The sequence below is a fragment of the Tinamus guttatus genome, unplaced genomic scaffold, assembly GCF_059628265.1.
Source record: "Tinamus guttatus ecotype Peru unplaced genomic scaffold, ASM5962826v1 Tinamus_guttatus_pri_ptg000546l, whole genome shotgun sequence".
Taxonomy (NCBI): domain Eukaryota; kingdom Metazoa; phylum Chordata; class Aves; order Tinamiformes; family Tinamidae; genus Tinamus; species Tinamus guttatus.
In genome coordinates this window covers 621,024-643,615 of record NW_028289080.1, presented here as the reverse complement: position 1 = coordinate 643,615, position 22,592 = coordinate 621,024, and the positions used below count along the sequence as shown (strand labels likewise).

The 22,592-nt window shown below is 48.2% G+C and overlaps 1 protein-coding gene across 1 annotated transcript in view; it reads left to right on the top strand.

Moving 5' to 3' along the window:
• The window catches only part of MYRF (myelin regulatory factor), an 80,573-nt gene that overhangs the window by 47,649 nt on the left and 10,332 nt on the right, over positions 1-22,592 (top strand). Inside the window, exons 5-17 of the mRNA XM_010226388.2 lie at positions 2,973-3,273; positions 3,775-3,947; positions 4,273-4,396; positions 14,970-15,165; positions 16,014-16,090; positions 16,376-16,486; positions 16,827-16,917; positions 18,707-18,907; positions 19,516-19,624; positions 20,254-20,363; positions 21,453-21,613; positions 22,065-22,137; positions 22,452-22,540. Coding sequence (XP_010224690.2) covers positions 2,973-3,273; positions 3,775-3,947; positions 4,273-4,396; positions 14,970-15,165; positions 16,014-16,090; positions 16,376-16,486; positions 16,827-16,917; positions 18,707-18,907; positions 19,516-19,624; positions 20,254-20,363; positions 21,453-21,613; positions 22,065-22,137; positions 22,452-22,540 — 1,816 coding nt within the window. The remainder of the gene's footprint in view (positions 1-2,972; positions 3,274-3,774; positions 3,948-4,272; positions 4,397-14,969; positions 15,166-16,013; positions 16,091-16,375; positions 16,487-16,826; positions 16,918-18,706; positions 18,908-19,515; positions 19,625-20,253; positions 20,364-21,452; positions 21,614-22,064; positions 22,138-22,451; positions 22,541-22,592) is intronic.

Here is a 22,592-nt window from a genome sequence, read left to right as displayed (position 1 = left end):
TAGCTGAAGAAATGCTAACTAATGATGCCAGTGAGCTGGAGGTACTCAGATTCAGTCATCTCTTCTTTTTTTAGTTGTTTCCTTGTCTCTGCTCTCATTGTAGAAAAAAACAATGATTGTCCTTGACACGGTAATACACACAGTAACAGGCCTTGTTTGGTGCTTTAGACACAGGCTGAGTATAGACATACTTGAGGTTGAGTGGGGTAATGGATATGAGAGAGAAGCTACGGTGAAGCCATCGTTAGTTGTGCGAGTTAGTGACTGCAAGGTATGTGAATGCTGTGGCCAAGAGTAGGGTCTGAGTCTACCCTCTTGGCCATGACATTCACATACCAAGAGTTCAAGGTCTTGCTCTGTTCCAGGCTTCTTTTGTGAGCTTGCATGAGTCACTGAGAGGAGGATTCACCTTACCTCACTTAGCTCTCCAGCAATAAAGTATTGACACCAAAGGTGTTTTCTGGGGCCTCTTTCACAGTCAGTTCAGGGAAGGACCTCATCCACCATCTTAGGATAGGGCCAGTCACTCTGTGGAGTTACCTTGCTCTCCTATAGAGGAGATTAGGCAATTCACTGAGAAAAAAACACCAAGCTTTCAACTGGCCAATGCTGGGTGAGACGAATTCTACCCTTAGCTTCTGAAGGCTTTTTCATGGGTGAGATTTGTATTTCATGACAGGATGTTGTGTCTCACAGCTGTGAGATCCTCTGATGTCAGGAAGTGGAGAGTCTCTCTAGACACCCCTGGATTCTGGACAGCCTGTTTTTGTCTGTCAGAGATCTGTGTCGTAAGGGGTTGGTGGGGCTTAGCTGTAGGCAAAGAGCAAGCTGAGGCTATGGACACAGTATCTGAGATACAAAAACAGATTCTCCCAAAGTATTTTTGGCAGCATCTCTTGTGAGCCACAAGTAGTGAGTAGGCACTGAGCAGACAGACTGCGGGTTGGGCTCTCCAGCCCTCCCTCACTGCTCTATATTCTGCTACCCACTTCTTGCATTACTGGGGGTGTGTATCATGTTAGCTCTTTGCAGAGGAATTACACGTATAGTTGCATAGTGCCCAGTAGGGCTTCAAGGATGTCAGGGCCGGGGTAGTTGCCCAGAAATAAGACTGAATATTGACGTAGTATGTCCTGATATTCTGTGAAGCCTGGAACCTAGATGTTCAACCTGTCTCCTTGAACAGATCAGCTTCCCTGGGCTATGCCTAGAATCAGTAAAATTAGGCAAAATTCTGGTGATTTCTCTCTAGCTCTGCAGTTTCCCAGCACAGTCTCAAAAGACCTTAGTTAAAGACTCCTGGTTTCTTAGAGCATTCCCTTACCAGCTAACCAGTCAGGGCCTTGCTTTATAGGTGTCATGTGGAAACATGCTTGTCTGGACAGACTGTTGATACAGATCTGCTGCACGGTTTACACAGGAAATCATGGATTAATGGTCCTCCTGGAGATCAGTCTCCATTAACACCCTTTTAAATTATGGATGCAGAATGAGAAGAGGAAGGGCACAGAATAATCGGACAACTATTAGACTGCTAGAAAAATAGTGGTTTGATATAGACACAAACTGATAATCTCAAGACATTAGCAGGGCCTTGTTAGCGATTGTAAGCCATGGAGTTATTGTGCATGTGAAGATATCTACTGTAAAAAGCTGGGGGTGTTACGGCTAAAATTATTTAATGATGACTTACTTGGGCAGGTAGCTCCTATTCCTGCTCATGGTGGGCTTAACCAAATCCATGACTTTGAACGGTTTGTTCAACTTACTGATCAACGACGTAGAGGAGGGGACAGAGTGTACACTCAGCAAGTTTGCGGGTGATTTTTGCAATTTTGCAGTGTGCTTACAAAAATGCAGTTTGCAGTTTCATAACTGGCAGGAGTAACTGATGTACAAGAGGACTGTGCTGCCATTCAGAGGAACCTTGAGAGACTGGAGAGATGGACACAGAGGAACCTCATGAAGTTCAAAAAAGGGAAGTGCAGAGTTACTCACCTAGGGAGGAATCGCTCCACGTACCAGGACAAGCCAGGGCTGAGGGCTGACCTTCTGGAAAGCAGCTCTGTGGAGATGGTTGAAAACAAGTTAACCATGAGGCAGCAATGTCCCTTTGTGGCCAAGATGGTATCCTGGGCTGCATCTCTCATCTGAGGAAAGGCCCAGAGAGCTGGGTCTTTCAGCCTGGAGAAGATCTTACTGGTGTGTATCAGTATCTGAAGGATGGATGAAGAGAGGATGGGACCAAATGGTTTTCAGTAGATGAGAGGCAGTGGCAGGATGAGAGGCAATGGGCACAAGCTGAACCCCAGAAAGTTGCTTAGAAAATGGGAAAAACTTGTGTGCTGCCAAGGTGACTGAACAGGTTGCTCAGAGAGGTTGTGGAGCCTGTCTCCTTGGAGATACTCAGAAGCCATCTGGGTCAGGTACCCTAGGTGATCCAGCTTGAGCAGGAGGAGTGGACTAGATGATCTTCATATGTCCCTTCCAACCTCGGCCGTTCCACGATTCTTTCATTTATGCTTTGGGAACCTAAACGGGGTGTTCTCTCCTTCTGGCTCTCTTTTGCTGATGAATGGTATGTGGTGAAGTCCTGTGATGCTGGTGATGTGATGAAGAAGCCATAGTTCAAATTTTCTTGCTGGAAATCCTTTGAGATCATTATAAAATGTGGGGGGCTGTTGAAGAACGCGGGAGGAGAAGTCAACTCAGGGCAGAGTAACCACTGCAAGGGAGACAATGTTGCTGACAGTTCACAGCCTTGCTGAGGCTAACCAAAGGAGGCAGGGAGGTATGGGTTCATGAAGCTAACAGAGATTGGGACAGTTCTGGGCAGAGGGGAATGCTTGAAAGAACTTTTCAGTGGTAATTTGGAGCAGAGGGTATGTCTGCACGGGATGCGGGCTTAGGCCATACAGAGCATTGCCTTACCTGCTTGTCAAAGCCATCACTCTTTCTTTTTCTCTTTCAAGATCCCCACCTTCTTCGGACCATGACCCCTGAGAATCTTTGCCACATCACTCCCCCTTCCCGTCTGGAGCATCCTCCTCCTCCTCCTCCACCTCCTCACCTCCAGGGTCCTCCCCCACCTCCGCCTCACCCTCACCAGCAGCAGCTCAACCCTCATTACCCCAGCCTGCAGCGGGAGATGTACATGAAGGCTGAGCCATTGATGCCACCATATGGCATCGGGCAGGGCATGTCCCCAGGTGACCTCCACAATGCCCAGCAGTCACAGATGCTGCACCAGCTACTCCAGCAACATGGAGCAGAGTAAGGCCAGACATATTTGCCTGATCTGGGGAAGTGGGAATGAGGGGTGATGGGAGTTTAAGGTTTGCAGAACGTTTTGAGTAAAATTACTGGTTTTAATTGCTAGTCAGGAAATGCACCCTATTTCTACAGGAAAAAAAGCTCAGGAGGTGTCAGGGTGGGGATGACCTACCTTGGAGCAGGGATAGCAGAGCATAATTTGGATTTGAATGTTGGGAATAGACAGGAGGAAAACAAAGATGTAGCTCAGTGTGTTGGCACAAATGGCACAGTGCTTGGCAGTCACAGGATAGGTGGGCAGAGGCTGGTAGTAGAAAAGTGGTGCTCTAAAAGAGCCTATAGTGCCTTAAGTAATTTTTTTTTTTTTTTATGTAAGATCACAGATCCGGGTCACTTGTTGTGGGCATGTTACCCCCGTGCTCTTGCATGCTGCCTGGCTGCCTTGCTGTGCTTTGGGATCAGCTCATTCTTTTGCCTTTGCTTTCCCGTTGGTCTCTGCAGCCTCCCAATGCACCCTGCTAAGAAGAGGAAACACTCCGAGTCGCCCCCCAACACCCTCAATGCACAGATGCTCAACGGGCTGATAAAGCAGGAGCCAGGTATGGGGTCTGTGCCACTGAACCCTGACAGAGTCCAAACACCTCCCTGGCACCAGCCAGGGGCGCTTTCACCAGGTATGTGTTTTTTTGCCTCCCTCTTCCCTCTTAATACCCCCAGCATGCAAACCCATGTGGCTAGTCCAGATGCCGTGCTCAGCAGGGTGGAGGGCATGTGAGCACAACGGGGTACAGCCAGAAATGCTTACCCAGCTTGGGTTTCCAAAAGAACAGGAGGGTGCTATGCTTCTGACCTAGATCTAGTGCTCGTAAGTGGTGCCCTGTCAGTCAGGAAGAAGACCTCAGGCTGGCCATGTGGGCACTGTCAGTGGCTTCCTTGTGCTCTTGCCCACCTAGATGCCTTGCCAGAGTGATTTAAGTACATATTTCCTCCTTGCCACAGGCCTGATTCAAGATAATGACAGCTTGAATGGTTCCTACCTGGATCCCAACTACCAATCTATAAAGTGGCAGCCACATCAGCAAAACAAGTGGGCCACTCTGTATGATGCCAACTACAAAGAACTGTGAGTAATGCGTTCACCTTTGCAGAAAGTCAGATTTACCTTGTCATCAGTGACAAGGGGCAAGGTTTGGGGGGAGCCACTCACAGGCTGGAGCAAGGGTCATCTTGGGCCCCCCCAGCCCCCTTATGTTACCTGAGGACCTTTGTTTGCCTTCGTTGTGGTGGAGATCCTCTCCCTCCTTTGCCTTTGTGTAAGTTACTTCTCTGCATTTCTGCAGGGCTGATGAAAGATTAAGAAATGGGACTGTCTGTGCAGGTCAAGACAGTGGAAGGCAATTTGGGAGCTTTGGTGGATGCTCTTCTAAATGCCATCAGACCTTGCTATGCCATGCTTAATAGATGCCTTGTACTGGCAAATGCAGCCGTGTCTGAGTATGATTTGGATTAGGAGGATCGTTTTTGCCTAGGCAGGCCTACCCAAGTCCTGGATTTTAAGATGAGTATTAGGATTCACTGAAGAATACACAGCACGGGTGGCTGTGAGGGGTAGTCCAGAGCCACTTCCACACATCCTGGGAGCAGTCTAGAAAGGAGTCTGATGAGAAAGAAAGAAGGAGAGAAGGAAGAGTGATGGATGAAAGCTGGGAGGGTCAGGGGGATGTCAGAGAGGCGAGAGCCGTGGGTGGAGAGGAAAGCCTGGGGTGACTGAGGCAAACAGGGAAGCAGAGAGAAAGGCTGAGTGGTGAGAAGCTGCAGTGAAGGGCTAGGCTGAGGTGGGAGGGTGGGCTGGCAGGAGCTGAGCTCAGTCAGTTGAAGGGAAAGGCTGGGGCAGAGGGAGGGTAGAGGCAGTGGGTGGATGCCAACCCGTGTAGGGAAAGACGAGTGCTCAGAAAGAAACCACTCTGAATCCTCCCTGCATTCCTCAAAGGTGACAAAGAACTGGCAAGCAGCAGGCTGCGTTCCAGGAACCGCTTGCCGAGTAAACACCCCTGTCTCCCCTCCTCGTGTTTCTACACAGTCATTATCTGACACAGTCCCTCCTGGGAGGCATGGAGGAGGTGGGGGTGCTCTGTTTGCCATACCAAAAATGCAAGGTTATTGTCATAACTTGACTAAAGGGCTAAGGACACCTGCTCAGTTGTGAAGGAAGACAAGGGTCTTTCGACATGTATAGAAGCTGCCCTCAAAAGGTCCAAGCCTCCTATTCAGGGATCTCCTAGTCAACCCAGCTGTATTCCCTATGTTGATCTTAACGGCGACTGAGGCATGTTTTAGGTTGTTTCCCTGCAAAGGAAAAGTGGCTGATGGATTCATTTATTTGGTGACATGCTGCCATTTGCGAAGGCTGTGTGCGTAGCTGTTTCCCTGACCATAGCAAGAGAGAGGAATTTGGGGTCATAGTTACTTCCTTTATTGAACTATTACTGTAAAGGAGCTTAACAGCTCCTTATAGCTGTGTTAGTGATTGCAGTTCTTAAGCTGAGTGTCTCATCATCTTCCACCTTTAGGTGGAATAACAGCACCCATACTGGCCTGTCCCTTGCAGGGGAAAGGAGAAGGGAATAACATGACAATATGTAGTTCCTACAGTCCTTACCTGGAATAATAGGCTGTTTCCTTCATGAACAGCAACACACTCCATGCTATCCTGTTAGACATTGCTCCTCTTGCCTTGACAGTTTTCTCCACTGCTTTCTCCATCAGGATTATATTTCACTTTTTAGAATTGTAGGGGAGTGTCTCTCCATCTGCTAGTTTCAAACTCATCATGTAATCTTAAATGTGCCTTTTCACGGTATTGAGTAGTTTGCTGAAGCAGCTATCTCCTCTTACTTCAAACTTCAGTGTTTTCTCTGTGGCCTGGAGGTGTTATGGCTTGTCACCTTCCCAACAGGCTCCATTTGCCAAACATGCCATCACATGTTGTATGGATATGACAGCTACTTCTGGAAACTTCTAAGTAGCTCCAAAGCATGTTTGCTTTTTGTGGGAAGGGGGGACTTGGCCATCTCTCCCTGAGTGCGCACCCATACTGGAGTCACTCTTGTCCTGTTTTCCTGCACAGAGTGATGTTTGCACTTGACTTCCTTATTCCCCTCTTCCTGTAGCACTGTCTGGACACCACATCTCTGTTACTTGAATCTGAGCCAGGGCCTGGGCATCACTGGGAATTTGCAACACTGCAGTTTTCTTCACTGGCCAGGTGCCTCTAAGAGTTCCTGAATGTGAAGAACTCCTATGTGAAGAACTTCAGAACATGTGGCCTGCTGGGACTTGGGCTCTTCCCATTTGAGCACAGAAAAACACCAGATGGAGTTGTCCCTAAAAGGTCCTTTCAGCATTCTGACTGCAGCGTTCTGCAGCATTCACTGCGTTGAGTTCTTCCCTTAGTCCAGCTTCAGTTTTTAACTGCAGCCAACCACTCTCCTCCCAGACTATCTCTTTTCATGCCAATTTTGCCTTTCGCTGTGGGCATTTAGTATTTTTGCCCAAGGTCAAAGGAACTCAGAAAAGTGAAGGGGCCAAGAGAGAAGCAAAACCCTTTTTGAAGTGGGGCAATGCTTGGTCACAGTCCCTTGGCCCCGAGTGGCTGAGCAAAAGAGTGGCCACTCTTCTGCTTTCAATCACAATAGTGCTTTCACCGTATGGCAGAAGCATGAGTTTACGTTTAGTAGTAAGGGCAAGAGCAGACCTTTTGCCTCACCTTGATTTTAACTTTGACATAATGAATTCCCCTTTTCCTTCCATCTTGCTGTTTACATGTCATGGGTGAATGGTATCTCATCTGAAACATCACAGCTCCCTGGCCCCGGTTCTCATTGATAGATTTCAGCTTATTACAGATCATTTGTCAGATGTTGTAGTTCCTGATTCAGAGATTTATTAGAGATTTATGCACCCAGGTATAATATAAGCAGTTCTGGTAGGGTACACAATGCTTTTTGCTGGGCATGCAGAAGCTTCTGGAGTTTTGAAAACCATAGCTTCAAACGCCAGCAAACCTAGCACTGAACTGCCATGTTCTTTGGATTGATGTCTACTTGCTAATACTTGCTTTTAGGATTTACTGTGAAAGCCAAAGCAAAATTGCTTTTCCAGTGTTTACATCACTATTTAGTTGTGTAATGGATAAATTCCTTTGAAGAGAATTGATGCCGGTTTTCGGAATCCACATGCAGTTTGGTGTGGTTGTAGACTTGACCAGAATTAAGGTTTCCAATCAAGGGTTGATTGACTTTTTTTGTTGTGTATGACCTTGGTAGTACTTCCTCCTTTGTAGAGGTTAGCATTAAAGTAACTCTAGGAGAGCCTGTACAAGCTGAACCTTCATCTTTTTCTAAATGCAAAATCACTTAGATGATTCTCCTAGAACAGTACTGCACCAGAAAATCTGTGAGAAAATCAAAAGGCCTACTTTTCCTTGTTTCATAGAACCATAGAATGCTTAAGGTTGGAAGGGACCTCTAGAGATCATCTAGTCCAACCCCCTGCACACGCAGGGGCACATGGCATAGGACTGCATCCAAGCGGGTTTCTTCTATACTGACATTCTTTCAGGCCATCAGTTCATGTATTAGCAGCTATAAGACTCCTTTTTCTTCCTTTTTGCACTCTGGATATGTTCAGCAAATGAGCAGGCATCTGTGTCTCTGAGATCGACACATGCTTGTGCACTTTAGGTTCCTCTGAGATCTTAAAGCAAATAACAGCCATTTCTGGTCTGTTTTCTCCTGGAAACTAGTGAATGCCTAGAATAAACCTCAAGGCTGTATCCTGCTACAGAAAGTCAGTGTCCGTGGAAAGGTGTAACTGCTCACAGCCTCCCCAGAGGAGATTTTCCCAGGCTTGTAGTGTTTACTCTGCCTTCTGTTCTGCCTCAAGTAAACCAGTCCAGTGGTTAGTACAGCACAGGAGAGACTGAGTCTAGATGCTCCTGCATCTAGACACTTTCTATTGGACTAGTGTCCCATTTGTGGAGTAATCACTTTGGTAGTATTTTATTAATATATTTTTGAACTTTTACAGTATTTGCCACATTGATGCCTGTAGCCTTGCAGAGCAAAATACAATGAAATAATTTCCCATGCTCATTCTCTTGCACACCCAAATTGGGTCCTTTAGGAGACACTCTCTCTCTCTGCCAAGAACAGGACAACGGTGTCTCAAAGACTCTTATATGTGGAGATATATTAGTTGAGAATAGTTTTCCAGATTTGACATATAGATCAATAGAATCTTTCTTCTGTGAACATTTGCAGGAAGGTGCATTCCAGTAGTGGGACTTGGGTGTCAGAGTTTCTTTGGGATCCAAGAATGTCTCTGTGGCAACCAGTGGTGCCATTATCCTGCTTTTGTAGGGAAAATTCAAGTTGCTGGGCTCTTGACAGACTTCTGGTAGGACTTCACATGTACATTCACTTTGTCCGCTGGTTATCTGATCTGCTCAGCAACAGAAGAGCAGAACAAATCGTGAAGCAATGTGCCCTGCGAACAGGTAAAAGTAGTGTGGTCCTAAACTCTTTGGCTAAGGGTGAGCAGAACGTGTATACTGTGGATCTGCTGGCAGCCATTTGCCTTCCCTTTCCAGGGGCTTGTCCTTCCACATATGTGGATGGCAGCTGAGACTGTTAGGAGGGTGAGGCCATGTCTTCCTTAAACTCTCGTTTTTTTTCCAGTTTCTGGCAAAGACGCTTTTTAAAATCCTAACTGTGCTCTAATTAGTGTTGTCTGGCATTGAGGAAACAATTTCTTCCACTTGCATTGCTCTCAGTGAAGATGGTTGTCTGGAAAGTCATGGCTAAATGCTGATCACTCCTGCCTTAGCTACACACCCATCCATTCCATGCAACAGCTGGGAGAGGAACAGAAGGGAATAGGGCCTGCATGCTGTGAACTAAGTGTTTAGTTTTGATACAGTCTTCTCAGTAACAAGCTACATTAATATGGGATGTATCTGAAGAATAGCATTCACAGAGAGAAGGCTTTAGTTCTCCCATCTCTCACTGAAGGCAGGCTATCAGGAAGATGGAGAGCTAACTCTCCAGCAGTCAGTAATAATTCTCCATTTTATTGTCAGAATCCTTTACAAATTTTCTGATGCAGAGGTGGGGTCTGGTGCTCATATCTGCTATGAGCACTCTCCCTAGAAAACCACACTGCCCATCTTCGATACAGAGTCTGGCGCGCTCTTTTCTCATCTAGGATTTGGGTCATCTGCCTCTGGGCAAGATGAATACATCCTCCGGCCCTGCCTCAGAGCTATCTGCTAACCTGAGCACAGCCCATATCTAATATGTCACTCAGACCTGCTGTCCCATGCAGCCTCACTGCTCTCACTCCTGTTGTGTGGGAAGCAGAAATGCTTAAATGAACAGTGCTCCTGTCTAATCCAGGCCAGTGTGCCTAACTGAGGCATCATGGCATCACTGAAGGGGCTGCAGTCTCTGATTTTTCTGCACAAATGGGGGAGGTGTCATCTATTGTGCATGACGGTGCTCCCCAAAATGGAGGAAAGGAGGAAGCATTACTGCCTGGAAATCTTTGTCGTGGCTTGGTCAGCTTATGTCTCAGGCATTGCTGCGGGCTGAGGAATCTGTTGGGTGAGACCCAAGTCTCAAGATTAGTTTTATTGATAATATATTTCTTCCTAGCCTTTCACACTAGTTCTGTGGTTTCAGACTCACTGAACCTTCAAAAGGCTTAGTTGGTTTGCAGCAATGGTGCCGAAGAGGCCTGGAACAAGGCGGTTCACTAATTTACTCCTGGGAACAGGAGTAATTCATCTCTCTGACAGCATGCTCTGATAAATCCCAGCAGGCTCCTTCCTCCTTCTTGCCATTTGTTTACAGTTTGAGGCAAGACAGCTGGTGAGGGATAATGCGGAGCTGAGCAGAAAAATTTCCATACTGAGTCTAGAGCTCTGACCCTGGGAACTGGGCTAGTGTAGTCCAGTGAACTGGTAGTTCACAGCTCAGGCCTTCGATCTGAACCTGATCGTTCATGCTTGCACTCCTTTATGAGAATAAATGTTGTTAGGTGCAGCCTCAACCTTAGATACTTCAGAACCTGGATGTCGTCAAAGAGATACTGTCCTGTGTGACGTGATCCAATCCTTCTCGCAGGACTTACAGGTTGGATGGCACAGCATCTTGGGCAAACCTTTGACCAGCTGGCTCCCAAAGGCAAAGTAGGCTTGACAAATCCCTTGGTGATTGATCACTGACATCCTGATCACTCATGCAAAGAGTGTGTCAGACCTCTAAAGGGACCAGGGATGTGTGCTGAGTCCTGGACCAGTTGGTGCGGTTGTGCCAGTCTGATACAGACTGAGTGAGGTAGCACACTGGTGCTGCTCAACTGTAGGTTCTATCCTCCATTCTGGCATTTGTATCCTGGAAGAAAGAAGGAAAAGAAAAAAAAGAAGAGAGAGAATTAGGGGGTGTCCAGGCATTATATCATAGAAGTGACTGAGATGGGTAATCTAGAAGGAAGGAGGGAAATGAGAGAAAGATGGGGGAGATTCTTCTTCCAAGAAAGAAGCAAGTGACGGCATGTGAGGATCTTTCTGACAATCCTGGTTCTCAGTCACAAATTCAATTCCTTCTTTTTTTTTTTTTTTTGTCACACAGATATTTCTCCCTGTAGTGTCTTTTCCTTTGCACCTTATTGTTGAAGGTGAGGGTGTTTGATTCTCCTTGTTATCTCGCAGTTCCTCTAAGCCTTGATGCTAGACATTGCCAGTGCAGAGGTTGTCACCTTTCAGTTGGCAGTAGGAGAAATCTCTTCTTCTATGATCCTGTCCTTCTGAGTCCTGTGTTAAATTTCTTTTGTCAGTAGAGGCCTTTGGCTAAAATAATCCATTTGACCCCAGACCTTTTATTCCTGATAGTTTGCCCTCTGACCCTTGTAGTCCCACTGGAAGAAGGCACCTTTGCTGTGACTGCTGCCAAACCATTGACTGGTCAGCAGGGGCAAGTCAACAGCTAGCATCATTCCTAATCCAAGTAACCAGTTCTGATTTGGTATCAACCACTGTCCTTTCTATTAGTGCTACATTTGCAGCAACCACCCACCCCAAAATGGTCTCTCAAGAGGGACACAGCGCCCAGCTGCCCTGCTGGAGGTCTGGTAGGTGGGGCAGGGAGGAAAGGCTGGGCAGCTGTGGCTCTAAAAGCCAGGGTTGAGGTGAAGTAGAGGCTTTGTTGCTTCCTAGTGAGACTTGAAATGTGAGAGTAAACAAGCACGGGAATAAATAATGCAGCGGATATCCCAGTCTGCAGACAGTTTGGAGTGGGGTGTAATCTCTAAAAGCAGTTATTTGGCTCAGCTAGAGGTGTCAGACTGAATGCAAAGGGCTAGATAGCTCCCTCCCCTCTTTTATATCTGGGAGACTGTTTCTTGCCTCAGAGTTATCCTGGGTCATTTCCCCCAGGATGGTCACTTTGGACCACTTTGGAGGCTGCCACAAGTCACAGCCCACTGTAAAACTCTGTCCGTCAGGAGCTCTGGGAAGGGGACCTCTGAGAACAGTAGGCCAGAGAGAGAAGGCATTTCTGGAAGACAGAAGAAGGGGAACCCAAGTGTTGGCTCTCTCTCAGCAAGTGTTTAGCAGCCATCAGTTTGAGTGGACATTAACCAGAGCATGTTTTGGAAGCTTCACTCCTTTGGTCAGCCCCTCCCACTCCTGTGCATTTTTTTTAATCTGAAAAATAGTGAGTTAAGTGGTTAGTGATCAGAGATCCTGGGTACTTAGAACCTGTAGTATCTTGGGACAGTGAGCGTTAGTGAAAGGAGTCAGGAAGGGTGCTTGCAGCTGCTAGGGGTGCATGACAACATGGGTTGGAAAGAAGCTGCTGTGTTTGTGTAGTGAGTGGGGAGAGCGAACGGGCTTTTGTGTTTGTGATGAGGGCAGTGCGTCCGGAGCCACAAACCTCAGAGAGGCTGTCAGCTTGAACTGCCTGAAGGAGCAAGGAACTGAAGAGTAGGGTGAGAAGGACCCTCAGGGGAGCAGGATGAGGTTTAGGGGCAGGCTGCCTTCTGGGATTTCTGCTGCTCACTGAGAAATGGCTGCTCCGCACAGAGCTGGAGTTGATCAGGCCAGCCTTAACTACAGTTCACTGGTGAGAAGAACCAGCCGGAGAATTTGGGACTGAAGTTGTGAGGAAGGCAAGAGCAGAGAGGAATTCCTTTCATACTTCCGAGCTAAGGTAGCGCTCTGCTTCCACCATCTGGTTTGTGTTTGGGGCACATCACAGGCAGCCCAGGGTCCTTGAGTGCAAAAAATAAGTAGTTACAGAGCCTCCCAGGCATTATTCATGGCTGCCTGGAAATGCCCCAGAGATTTCATCCAATCTTAACCCGTTATTACCTGGGGAGTCCAAGAACGTGGTGTAAAGTGATGTGACTGGCAGCTGGTCATGCAAGCTCTATGGGAGCAGTGACATAGATGAGAAGGAACTAGTCCTTTGCCAACACTGGGTGGAGTAGGCTGTAGGTGGTCTTGTGAGAAGATTTTTGGGTCCCAGAACCCTGTGGTGCTGTTAGAGTTCAGGTTTGAGGTCCAGTAAAGCTGAGGTCTCGGTGTGACCTTGAGCCAGGCTTTATCCATGTTGACCTCAGCTCCTTGCACTCTGTAGTCGAGATGCTGTCCATGCAGCATGGACGCCACAGTGAAACCAACCCGGGTCTGGGCAAACGTCTTGAGGAGATGACCTTCGTCTCTTCTGTGTCAGCACACTGCAGGACTGCTCTTGGCACTAGGTGATCATGCTGAAGCACTTCTGCTGCAGCACATCTAGCTCTTGAGAAATTCGTCATGCCTGCTTCTCTCATCCTGCTCTAGTCTAATTATCTGAGGGCAGGTGGGGTGGTGCAGAGATGGCATTTCATCCCAGAGGAAAGGAGGCAGTCATCCTAATAACACATTAGGGAAAGCAGGGGAGGAATGCAGGTGAGTGACCTTTCCATATCTTTTGCTCCCTAGGGACTACTGAGCTTGCTAGTCTGATGAAGTTTAATGCTAGTCATCTGCAGCTATCAATGTGTTTGCCTTCCCCTGCCATTGCTGTACTCACTGGGCATTATCCATCCATTTCTCTGGTTAACTCATAACTGATGGAGAAAGTTGCGGGGCTGGGGAGTGGTTTCTCTATTTTTTTACAATAACTTTTATGCCTGATAGAAGAGGCAAGGCTGCCTCACATGCTTCCTTTTACTCATGCATGTTTCTTTAAGTAAAGGAATGTCAAAAAAGATGGGATTTGGGTGTTCCGCTAGAAATTCTTGGTGGGCAGTGTGGATGAGAGGCGTCTCCCTCACCCCCATGTGTCAGGCAGGCAACATGTGCTGGGGGCCCACCAGTCCTGAGCCTGGGTTTTTGGTTGGTGGGAGAGAAAGGGGACTTGCTGCAAAGACCACATAGTTCCTTTGTTCCCATGGTAACCAACCCATTAAGGAGATGTAGATTAAACCTTTGCAGCTGGTATGTGTTTCTTCTGTGCATCCAGGGTCCCCCTCCTCCTTTAGACATGCCAAGGTGGAAGCTGGAACTTATTAACAGCAGCCTGAGCAGGTGGTTCTGATTTCCCCAGGAATCCATTGCACAGACAAGTACTGCCTGGTAGTAGGGCCAGTGTAGGTGACTCAGGGAATGTGACAGGTGAAGCAGGCAGGGATGTGGGAGTCCCTCTTGTCTGGCCTGAGCTGCTTCTACCAGCAATTGACTTAATAGGAGTTTGATCTGGGCCTTGGGCAAGCTGTTGCTGGTCACGCAACATGTGGAGCTCTGTTATCTCTAGCATAGCTGAACCAAAGATAAGGATCTGCACTTTTTAGAAGCATCACCTCAGAAAAGAGATGATAACCTGTTGTGGCTCTTGGTTTTCAAGGGTCCTGCAGCCCCTTTTATAGCTGAGGAGTATTTGCTTCAGCATCCCCATCCTTGTCATAGGATGTCCTCCCCAGTTCCTTGTCATAGGAGCTGTGTTTCTTTGCAGTTGAAAACCCTCCTAAAACAATACTTGCAGTTTCAAGGGAATATGGAAGTTCTGTGAAGTCTCATCTCTGCACAACAAGATGACTTTGTTGTGAGGACAACACATGTGTTAGACATGGTCTTGTGTTCACATCAGACACCTGTGCCACAACACTCCTGTCCCACATCACTCTTAGTGCCACTTAGTCAAGCAAGCACCTTAGAGCAACATCAGTTTAGCCCAGGATGGACTGCTTGCATAACCTGTGTAGCACGTGCTAGTGATCTGCGCAGTGGGCTAAACGACACTACCTCTTTTGCCTCAGTGCAACCTTATTCTTCTCCTGTGTGCTTGCTGTGGCTCAGGAAAGCTTTGTGACTGTATGTGTGAATGGATGTGGCCTTCAACGTCTGTAGTGAGGTGGGACTTTGTGCCACGATTGCTGTTCGTGTGTGCCTGGACATGAAAGTGATCCATCCCTCTGCCCTTCCCTTCCTGGTAATTCATGTGTATCTGCCTCCTGAGTAATGTCCATGTACCCTGCAGTGTGCACGCCTTGTTCAGACAGGGACTACAGCTGCTTCTGGGCTCCCTCCCCCAATATAAGACTCCAGTTTTGTGCGCAAGACTTTGATCTAATGCCTGCTGCCTTTTCCACAGCCCTGTGCTCACGTACCGTGTAGATGCTGACAAGGGGTTCAACTTCTCAGTGGGTGACGACGCCTTTGTGTGCCAGAAGAAGAACCATTTCCAAGTTACAGTCTACATTGGCATGCTTGGAGATCCCAAGTATGTGAAGACTCCCGAGGGCCTGAAACCCTTAGAGTGCTTCTACCTGAAGCTTCATGGAGTGAAGGCAAGCAGGAGCTAAGGTTGCAGCAGGGAGAGGGGTGCATGACAGATGTTTGGGATCAGGCAACACCGCGTCTTTCACATGCTAAGTTGCAGATGTATGCCTAGGAGAGTGTTGAAGGTCAGAATGAGGCTTATCTCTTGCCTGTGCTTTTTATGAGCCAACAGTTTGGTGGTAGTCATGCCTGGGTCAGCAGATGAGGGCCCATACTGTGCCAGTGCCCCCTGGTTGTCTTCCCACCACTTTATTGCTAGCTGGCTGAAGCCTGTCTTCTGGCACTGCCTGCAGGCAGGAGACAAGATGGGAGCGAGCAAAGCAGCTAAGAGGTACAGACAACAAAAGTGTTGAATTAGGCTGGGCTTGTGACTAGGTGTATTTACATTTAGTACACTACCTGGAAGACAACATTTGGCCTGAGCTGTGCAGAGAGCTCCAGCCCATCTCTCCAGCCAATTCATAGCTACAGAAGAGTAGAGAGGGGAGCAAGGGAAACATGGCATTTTATGAGCACTGGGTTTGATGTAGGTTGGAGAAAGGCCTGCTCCTGTGTCCCAGGACTGGATGTAGATGGACTTAATCACTGCCTGGTTCTTCTGCCTGTCACTGTCTCCTGACTGCAGAGGAATATGGGCCCTTTGAGAAAATCTCATCTGCTTTTACTTTCAACCTACGCCCTGCCAAGGGAGGCACTTCTGCTTGGACAATAATCATACTGAAGTTAGGTGTTGTTATTTAGTTGTATGGGGCCATAGGAGGGCCTGGGCAAAAAGCTGGCATATGCAAAGTCTGGGGAAAAGGAGCTGGGATGGGGACGATCCCCATTTGTCACATGCTTGGTTCTTTCTCTTCAGCTAGAGGCCTTGAACCAGTCAATCAACATAGAACAGTCACAGTCAGACCGTAGCAAACGGCCGTTCAACCCTGTCACGTGAGTATTGCCAGGGGTATGTTCAGTAGAGGAATTGCTTTTAGGGAATAAGAAATAGGGTGGGGAATGCCCAGACTAGTACTTTGGGTATAACAACCTCCATTTTTCTCTTCTGTCTCCTACAGCAAAGCTTGCAACTCTTTGCATTTCCTCCTCCACCCAGCACTACCTGAGCCTGTACTCACTTCATATACCTGCCATGGTGGAAGAGGCCAGGAGATGGCCATTCTCTGAGGTCCTTCTCTCCAGCAGTGTCCTCATTCATGTCTGTTTTCCCTTCTCCAGGGTTAACCTGCCTCCAGAGCAGGTCACCAAGGTCACTGTGGGGCGGCTACACTTCAGTGAGACCACAGCCAACAACATGCGAAAGAAAGGCAAACCCAACCCAGACCAGAGGTGAGGAGTGGAGAGGCTTTCTCCAGGCTACTCTCAGCACTCAGAGCCTATGTGCCAGCCCTCAATTTAGAGAGGGTAGCTGGAATCTGGGGACAGGGTCCTGAATCCTTGTCTGTCTGGAAGAAAGAGGAGTGCCCTGTGCCCAAAAGAAGGGCCTGTTCCACTGTGTGAGGGGTTGGGAACATTGGGTGCACCCCACAGCAGAAGGAGAGGTGACATGCAGAGCCTGCCATGACCAGCCAGGTGCCTGCATCCTCCAGGGATGAGCTAGATTCAGCAGTTCCCAGTGTACTGTCCCTACCAGAGGAATGGCTTCCTGACCTGTCTCCCCTCTTGTCAGGTATTTCATGCTCGTGGTAGCTCTGCAAGCACATGCCCAGAACCAGAACTACACGCTTGCAGCTCACATCTCCGAGCGCATCATCGTGAGAGTAAGTCAACTGTTTGTCTCTACCTGACTTTCAGGATTCCTTTCTTTTCAGCTACTAGAGTGCCCAACAGTCATTTGCTGGACTGTCTAAGCAATCTTCTTACCTTTCTTTGGCTTTTCAGAGCTTTTCCATCCCAGCCCTTGCCTGCCTTCTCTAAAACATTACTGCCTTGCCTGTAGGTATCCCTGTCTGTGCCTGGTTTTCACTCCAGCCTGTACACAGCTGCTGAACCAGTGTGCTCCAGTCTGAGCAGCCCCAAGGCATCCAAGAATCTGTTGCAGGGAGTCACGGACAGGGAAAGTGATCTGTTCTCCCAAGTTTGAACAGTTAATCCAAAGTATATCTGTTTGGAGTGTGGGACCAGTGTTGCTGGGATGCTGCAGCAGGGGCAAGGCTCCAGGAACAGGGAGGGCTGGCATGCCTTCTGGGGACCTCACCCTCTCGCAAGTGCTAAGACAGCAGTGCTCAAATGTGAATGCACAGGAGCAGAATAAGAAAGGTGCTTTTCCCAGACTCTCCCAGAGCTCTGCTGATAGAGCTTTCTGTCATGGGACCTGAAGACAGGAGTCTGTGACTTCTGCAGGACAAGCTCTGATGTTGTGATGGGCTGTGTCTGCCCTGCAGCCTTTTAAGTGCCTGACCATTTCCTCTAGCAAAGGGCTGGTGTGGGGTTAAAACACAAGCAGAAGACAGATGGTGACCCTAGAGTCTGCAGACAAGCAAGTATATTATGAATTATGCAGTCTCCAAGATTCTCAGTGCAAAACCTTGGGGAACTGAAGACGACCTGGACTGCCCACTCTCAAGCCAAGTCAGTCACAGCTACAGTAAGGCCTGCAGAACGGGCCAGGATCCTAGGATTCTGGGCCCAGGAGTAACAGCCAGGACACTTAAGTCTTCTGCAAAAGGAGACTCTATTAACTTCCAGTCCCTAGGAAATGAGCCTGTGCAGTTCTGGTTGGAGTTGTTGAGATGATTAAAACACCTCTGAAAACTGAGATAACAGACATCTCAAGAGACTTGGTGTGCTTCTTTAGGGAGAGGAGCAGCGCAGGTACAAGAAAAAGCACAGCCTTGCTCCCTGCAGAAAGAAGCTTACACAGGGGCAGCAGATGAATGCCAAGGGTGTCTCTGTTTTAAGGGCAGGCTGGGATCTGTTCACAGGGTTGGCATGGAGCCCTGCCACTGTGTATACCTCTGCAATTGTCTGTGTCATATCTTCTTGGCTTTGCTCATCCTGCTGGATGTGCCATACCTGTCTGTCTAACTCCCTGCTTTCCTCCTGTGAGGATGGGGGCACAGATCAGCTTTGAGGTCATCATTCAGGTGCACTTGCGGCTGGAAAGGGCATGTCTGTCAAGATCCCAACTCCTTGATCCCCAAAGCCCCCCTTTGCCTTTGAGACCATCTGGGTCAAGGTGTCCCAATTTCATCTGAGATCTTCAACATCCCTGGTTCCGTTCTGCAAAGCAAGGACATAGCCGTATCATCAAGGTGTTTCTGCTAATGTCCAGCGTTGGTTTCTGTCTGTTTTTCTCCCATGCTATTTGGAATGGGGCTCTACTGGAATGAGATATCTGATACTGTGCAGGTCACCATGGCAGATGTGACTCTCTATAACATGCATCTGTATGTGGTCCATCCTGCCATGCCTCTGGCTTGCGCTTTGTGGGCTGGGTCTGAAGGGCTCTCCAGAAGTCCTTAGTCCTTTTCTCAGATTGTGCCTGAGTGTTTTTCTCCCTTGTGTTGTTACTGCTGCTGTTCAGCCTCTGTTTTCTTGTCTCCACAGGCCTCCAACCCAGGCCAGTTTGAGAGTGATAGTGATGTGCTCTGGCAGCGGGCACAGCTCCCGGATACCGTCTTTCACCATGGTCGAGTTGGCATTAACACAGACCGCCCTGATGAAGCCCTTGTGGTCCATGGCAATGTAAAGGTTATGGGTTCCCTGATGCATCCTTCAGACATCCGAGTGAAGGAGGACATCCAGGAGGTAAGAGCTGTGAAAATGAGGCTACCCTCCAGATGACTGGGGGCCAGGAGGTACCAAGTGTGAATGTCCTTGTGTGCCTCTTTCAGCTGATGATTTTGATTGTAACAGTCTTTCTGGAGAGGCTGTGAGCTGCCTCTCTTGACAGGCTGGAACGACTATTCCTATCTGTTCTCAACACAGCCTATCTAATGTGTCCTAAGGAATAATGGCTCTTCCATCAGAAGTAGGAAATGCAGAAGTGACAAACCTGGAAACAGTTGAATACATGAAGCAGCACATTGGGACCTTAAAGAGCCTGGGTGAAAGACTCAGCTCTGTTCTACTTTTAAATCCTTTCAGCGGGATGTAGATGTACTAAAAAAGCTGGATGCAATGAAGTCTCGTATTTATGAGAACTGTCTCTGTTCCTGGGTGTGCGGTGGGGCTCAGTCTTCTGGCTTCATTGTCCAAGAAGTGTTTCCAGTGACAAGAACTGGAGAATAACCCCAATGCAAATGCTGTTTGTCCCCTGGTTGCAAAGGCATTACCTGGTGCCTTTTGCTGCTTGGGATTAGGGTTAGGGAAATTTATGAAGCATTTATAACATGCATGTGTCTGTTTTGTCCCAGGTGGACACAACAGAGCAGCTGAAGAGGATCTCCCGTATGCGGCTAGTACACTATAACTACAACCCTGAGTTTGCAGCCACTGTGGGCATTGACAACACCTCTGAAACAGGTAGGGTCCCTGTTTCACACTGTGGTTCCCTGCTTAGGTCTGCAGTGCCGCACCTTGCCTTTTGCAGCCTACCGTGACACTTCATTTGCAGTTCCCAGTGCCACTGCCCTGCTTGCTTTGCAGCTGTAGCATGCCTGCAAGCTCTCCCCAGTGGCAGCTCCCAGAGTGGTAGAGACATGTGGTATTCTCATCACTTCAAGTTTAGGCATCTAATGAAGTTCCCTCTTTAGTGAGTAGGAGAGAGAATGGCACCTGCCTCAAGCAGCTCAGAGCCTCTCTCAGGCTGTGATAAGGCTATTCCAAACCCAGAGGGAGCCCGGACACAGCTGTGTGCTGTAGGGTGATACAAATATCCCTGTCTCCATAGCATGAGAACCAGCTGTGAGCGAACAGCTGCTGGTTTCACTCTTTTTCATTCACTCTTCTGTTAGTGAACCTCAGTGGTGTATAGGCTACCCAGGCCATGGAGTCTGCATGCTCTGCATGGCCATGCACTGGCCAGGATGAGTGTACTTGAAATGCTACCAGTGCAGAGGGGTCCTGCCAACAGCCTCATGGGCTAGAGAAGGAGCTGTAGCAGGACAAGCCCTGCCTAGACTGCTGTGACCTGTTTTGCCATTTCCACCCAGGTGTCATTGCTCAGGAAGTGAAGGAGATCCTCCCAGAAGCTGTGAAGGACACTGGGGACCTGGTGTTTTCTAATGGGAAGACCCTAGAGAACTTCCTGGTGGTTAATAAGGTCAGTAGCAGCCTGAAGGGCAAAGGAGGGTCAGTGAGGCTGGGTCATGGGGGGCTGTGGAGAGAAGTTTCTGTTTTGTTTTTCTTAGCATAAAGTTGGAAAGGGAAAAGTGAAAATGTGATGCCTTGGAAATGGTTCTCAGCCAATACACATGTATGAGGTTCAGGCCTGCCTGCTCTTTCAAGTGTCAGGAACAGACCTAAATGGACAGGAGGAACCAACAGGGAAGAAGTAGCCTGATGGTGGAGGACATCTCCCTCAGGAAGGGCTTCTTGTCAGCAGCCTTCTTTAGAGAGAATCTTACTCATAATCTTTCCTTTCTAGATAAGATAAAGGGGTTAGATCAAGATAACCCAGAGCGCCTGGCAGCCTGACCTCTTCCTAACGTAGGCAGCTTGCTTTCTGCTCTGAGTTTCAAGGAGGCATCCTCCCATGGATGTTCTCCATACTGTTCTCTCAAAGCTGCCAGCTTTCTTTTGCATCACTTGGTCCTTTCTGCCCCGAAAGGATGGCTGGCACTTGAACTTAGTGCCTTGTTTCTGTTTTGTGGGAGGCTACATCCCTGCAGTTACATCACCAACTAGGAGCAGGAGCTTTTGAATTGTCTCATGTGTGTATGGCCAGCATGTTGCAGTTCACTAGCCCTCAGTCCAGAGCTGGGTGGAACGTTGTTGCATGGCGCAAGTTGCATAAAGGCATTTTACAGCAGGCTGTGTGGTTTACCCTAGCTGAGCAATTCAGCCTCTGAAGAGGCATCTGCTTGACACTGTAAATTATCCATGACGTCTCAGCACTGAAACAGCACAAAAATGAGATGTGCTACCTTAGGGAGCAATGTGTATGTTCTAACATTTGTTATTTTGGTAGAGTTTGAAGAGAGTATCTCTTAGGCCCTCATCTAGGAGCTGTAGAGATTTAGGTATGCCTTGCTGGGTGATTCCCCCTGCCTCCTCAAGGCTGGGTATTTTTGTGTAACCTTTCTCTTGGGGTAGGGGGTGGGATAACAGTTGGAATGACTGGACCCAGCATGAGAAGGAGGAGATTCTCCATGTGCCAGGCCACTTAGACTTCAGACCTGTTCCCTGGCAGGAGCGGATATTCATGGAGAATGTGGGAGCTGTGAAGGAGCTGTGCAAGCTGACTGACAACCTGGAGACCCGCATCGATGAGCTGGAAAGATGGAGTCATAAATTAGCCAAACTCAAGCGGCTGGATAGCATGAAGTCAACTGTGAGCTCTGGGGCATTCAGGTACAGGCATGATGAGGTCAAGGGAGCAAAAGAATGTCTCTCTGCAAGCCCAGGCAGTCTTAAATGCCATTTCAGCTTGGGAAAGTGAATCTGGGAAGGAATTTGGGGGAATCTTCCCCCTTGGTACTGTTAACTCAGTATGGGAACAGTAGAGTATTGGCAGTTGCCATTTGGCCTGTGGTAGAATTCTGAGATAGATCTGGCATGCACTTCCCAACATCTTTAACCTAATCCGCCTGTGTGAGTCTTGGGGCAGAGTTCAGGCCCTTTGGGCAATTCACTGCAGCTGTCCCTGGAGCACACTGAGTGACAGTAAGTTTGTGACCATCATGTCACAGAGACTCAGCTGCTAGCAGACCTACACATATTCTCTGAGAACGGCTCCGAGTGCCGTACAGCTGTGTAATGTGGGCCTGTACAGCTCAGTGTAATTCGTCCTTTCTCCTTGCAGCCAAACAGGAAGCCAGTTCAGCCGTGCAGGGAGTGTACCCCACAAAAAGAGGCCACACAAAGTAGCCAGCAAGGTAAGGAACCATTCCCAAAGAACAGTGCTGTGCTGGGAGGAGGTTATCTGACCAGAAACAGTTGACTCCATTGTTCTCTTATCTTTTCCTATACACATTGAAAAGGGGAGACCCTGTCACTTCCATTTTCTGGCTCTCTCTTACCTGTGGCAGCATTTTAGTCCATTCCTTAACAAAAACATTCTCTGGTTTCTGCACTGAGGGGTTTAGGGCTTGCATGGAAGCGGGAAGGGAGCTTCGTATGGGCTGGGCTGTGCTCTGAAACAGAGGGCCAGAGTGGTGAGGTGCTCTGAGTGGATCTTCTGATCTTGCAGTCACCATCAGTTGTTCCAGAACAAGCCTGCATCAGCCAGCGCTTCCTGCAAGGCACTATCATTGCCCTAGTCATCATCATGGCATTCAGGTAAGTCTGCACACCCATTCTGCCTTTTCTCCACACTGACTAGGAGGAATTT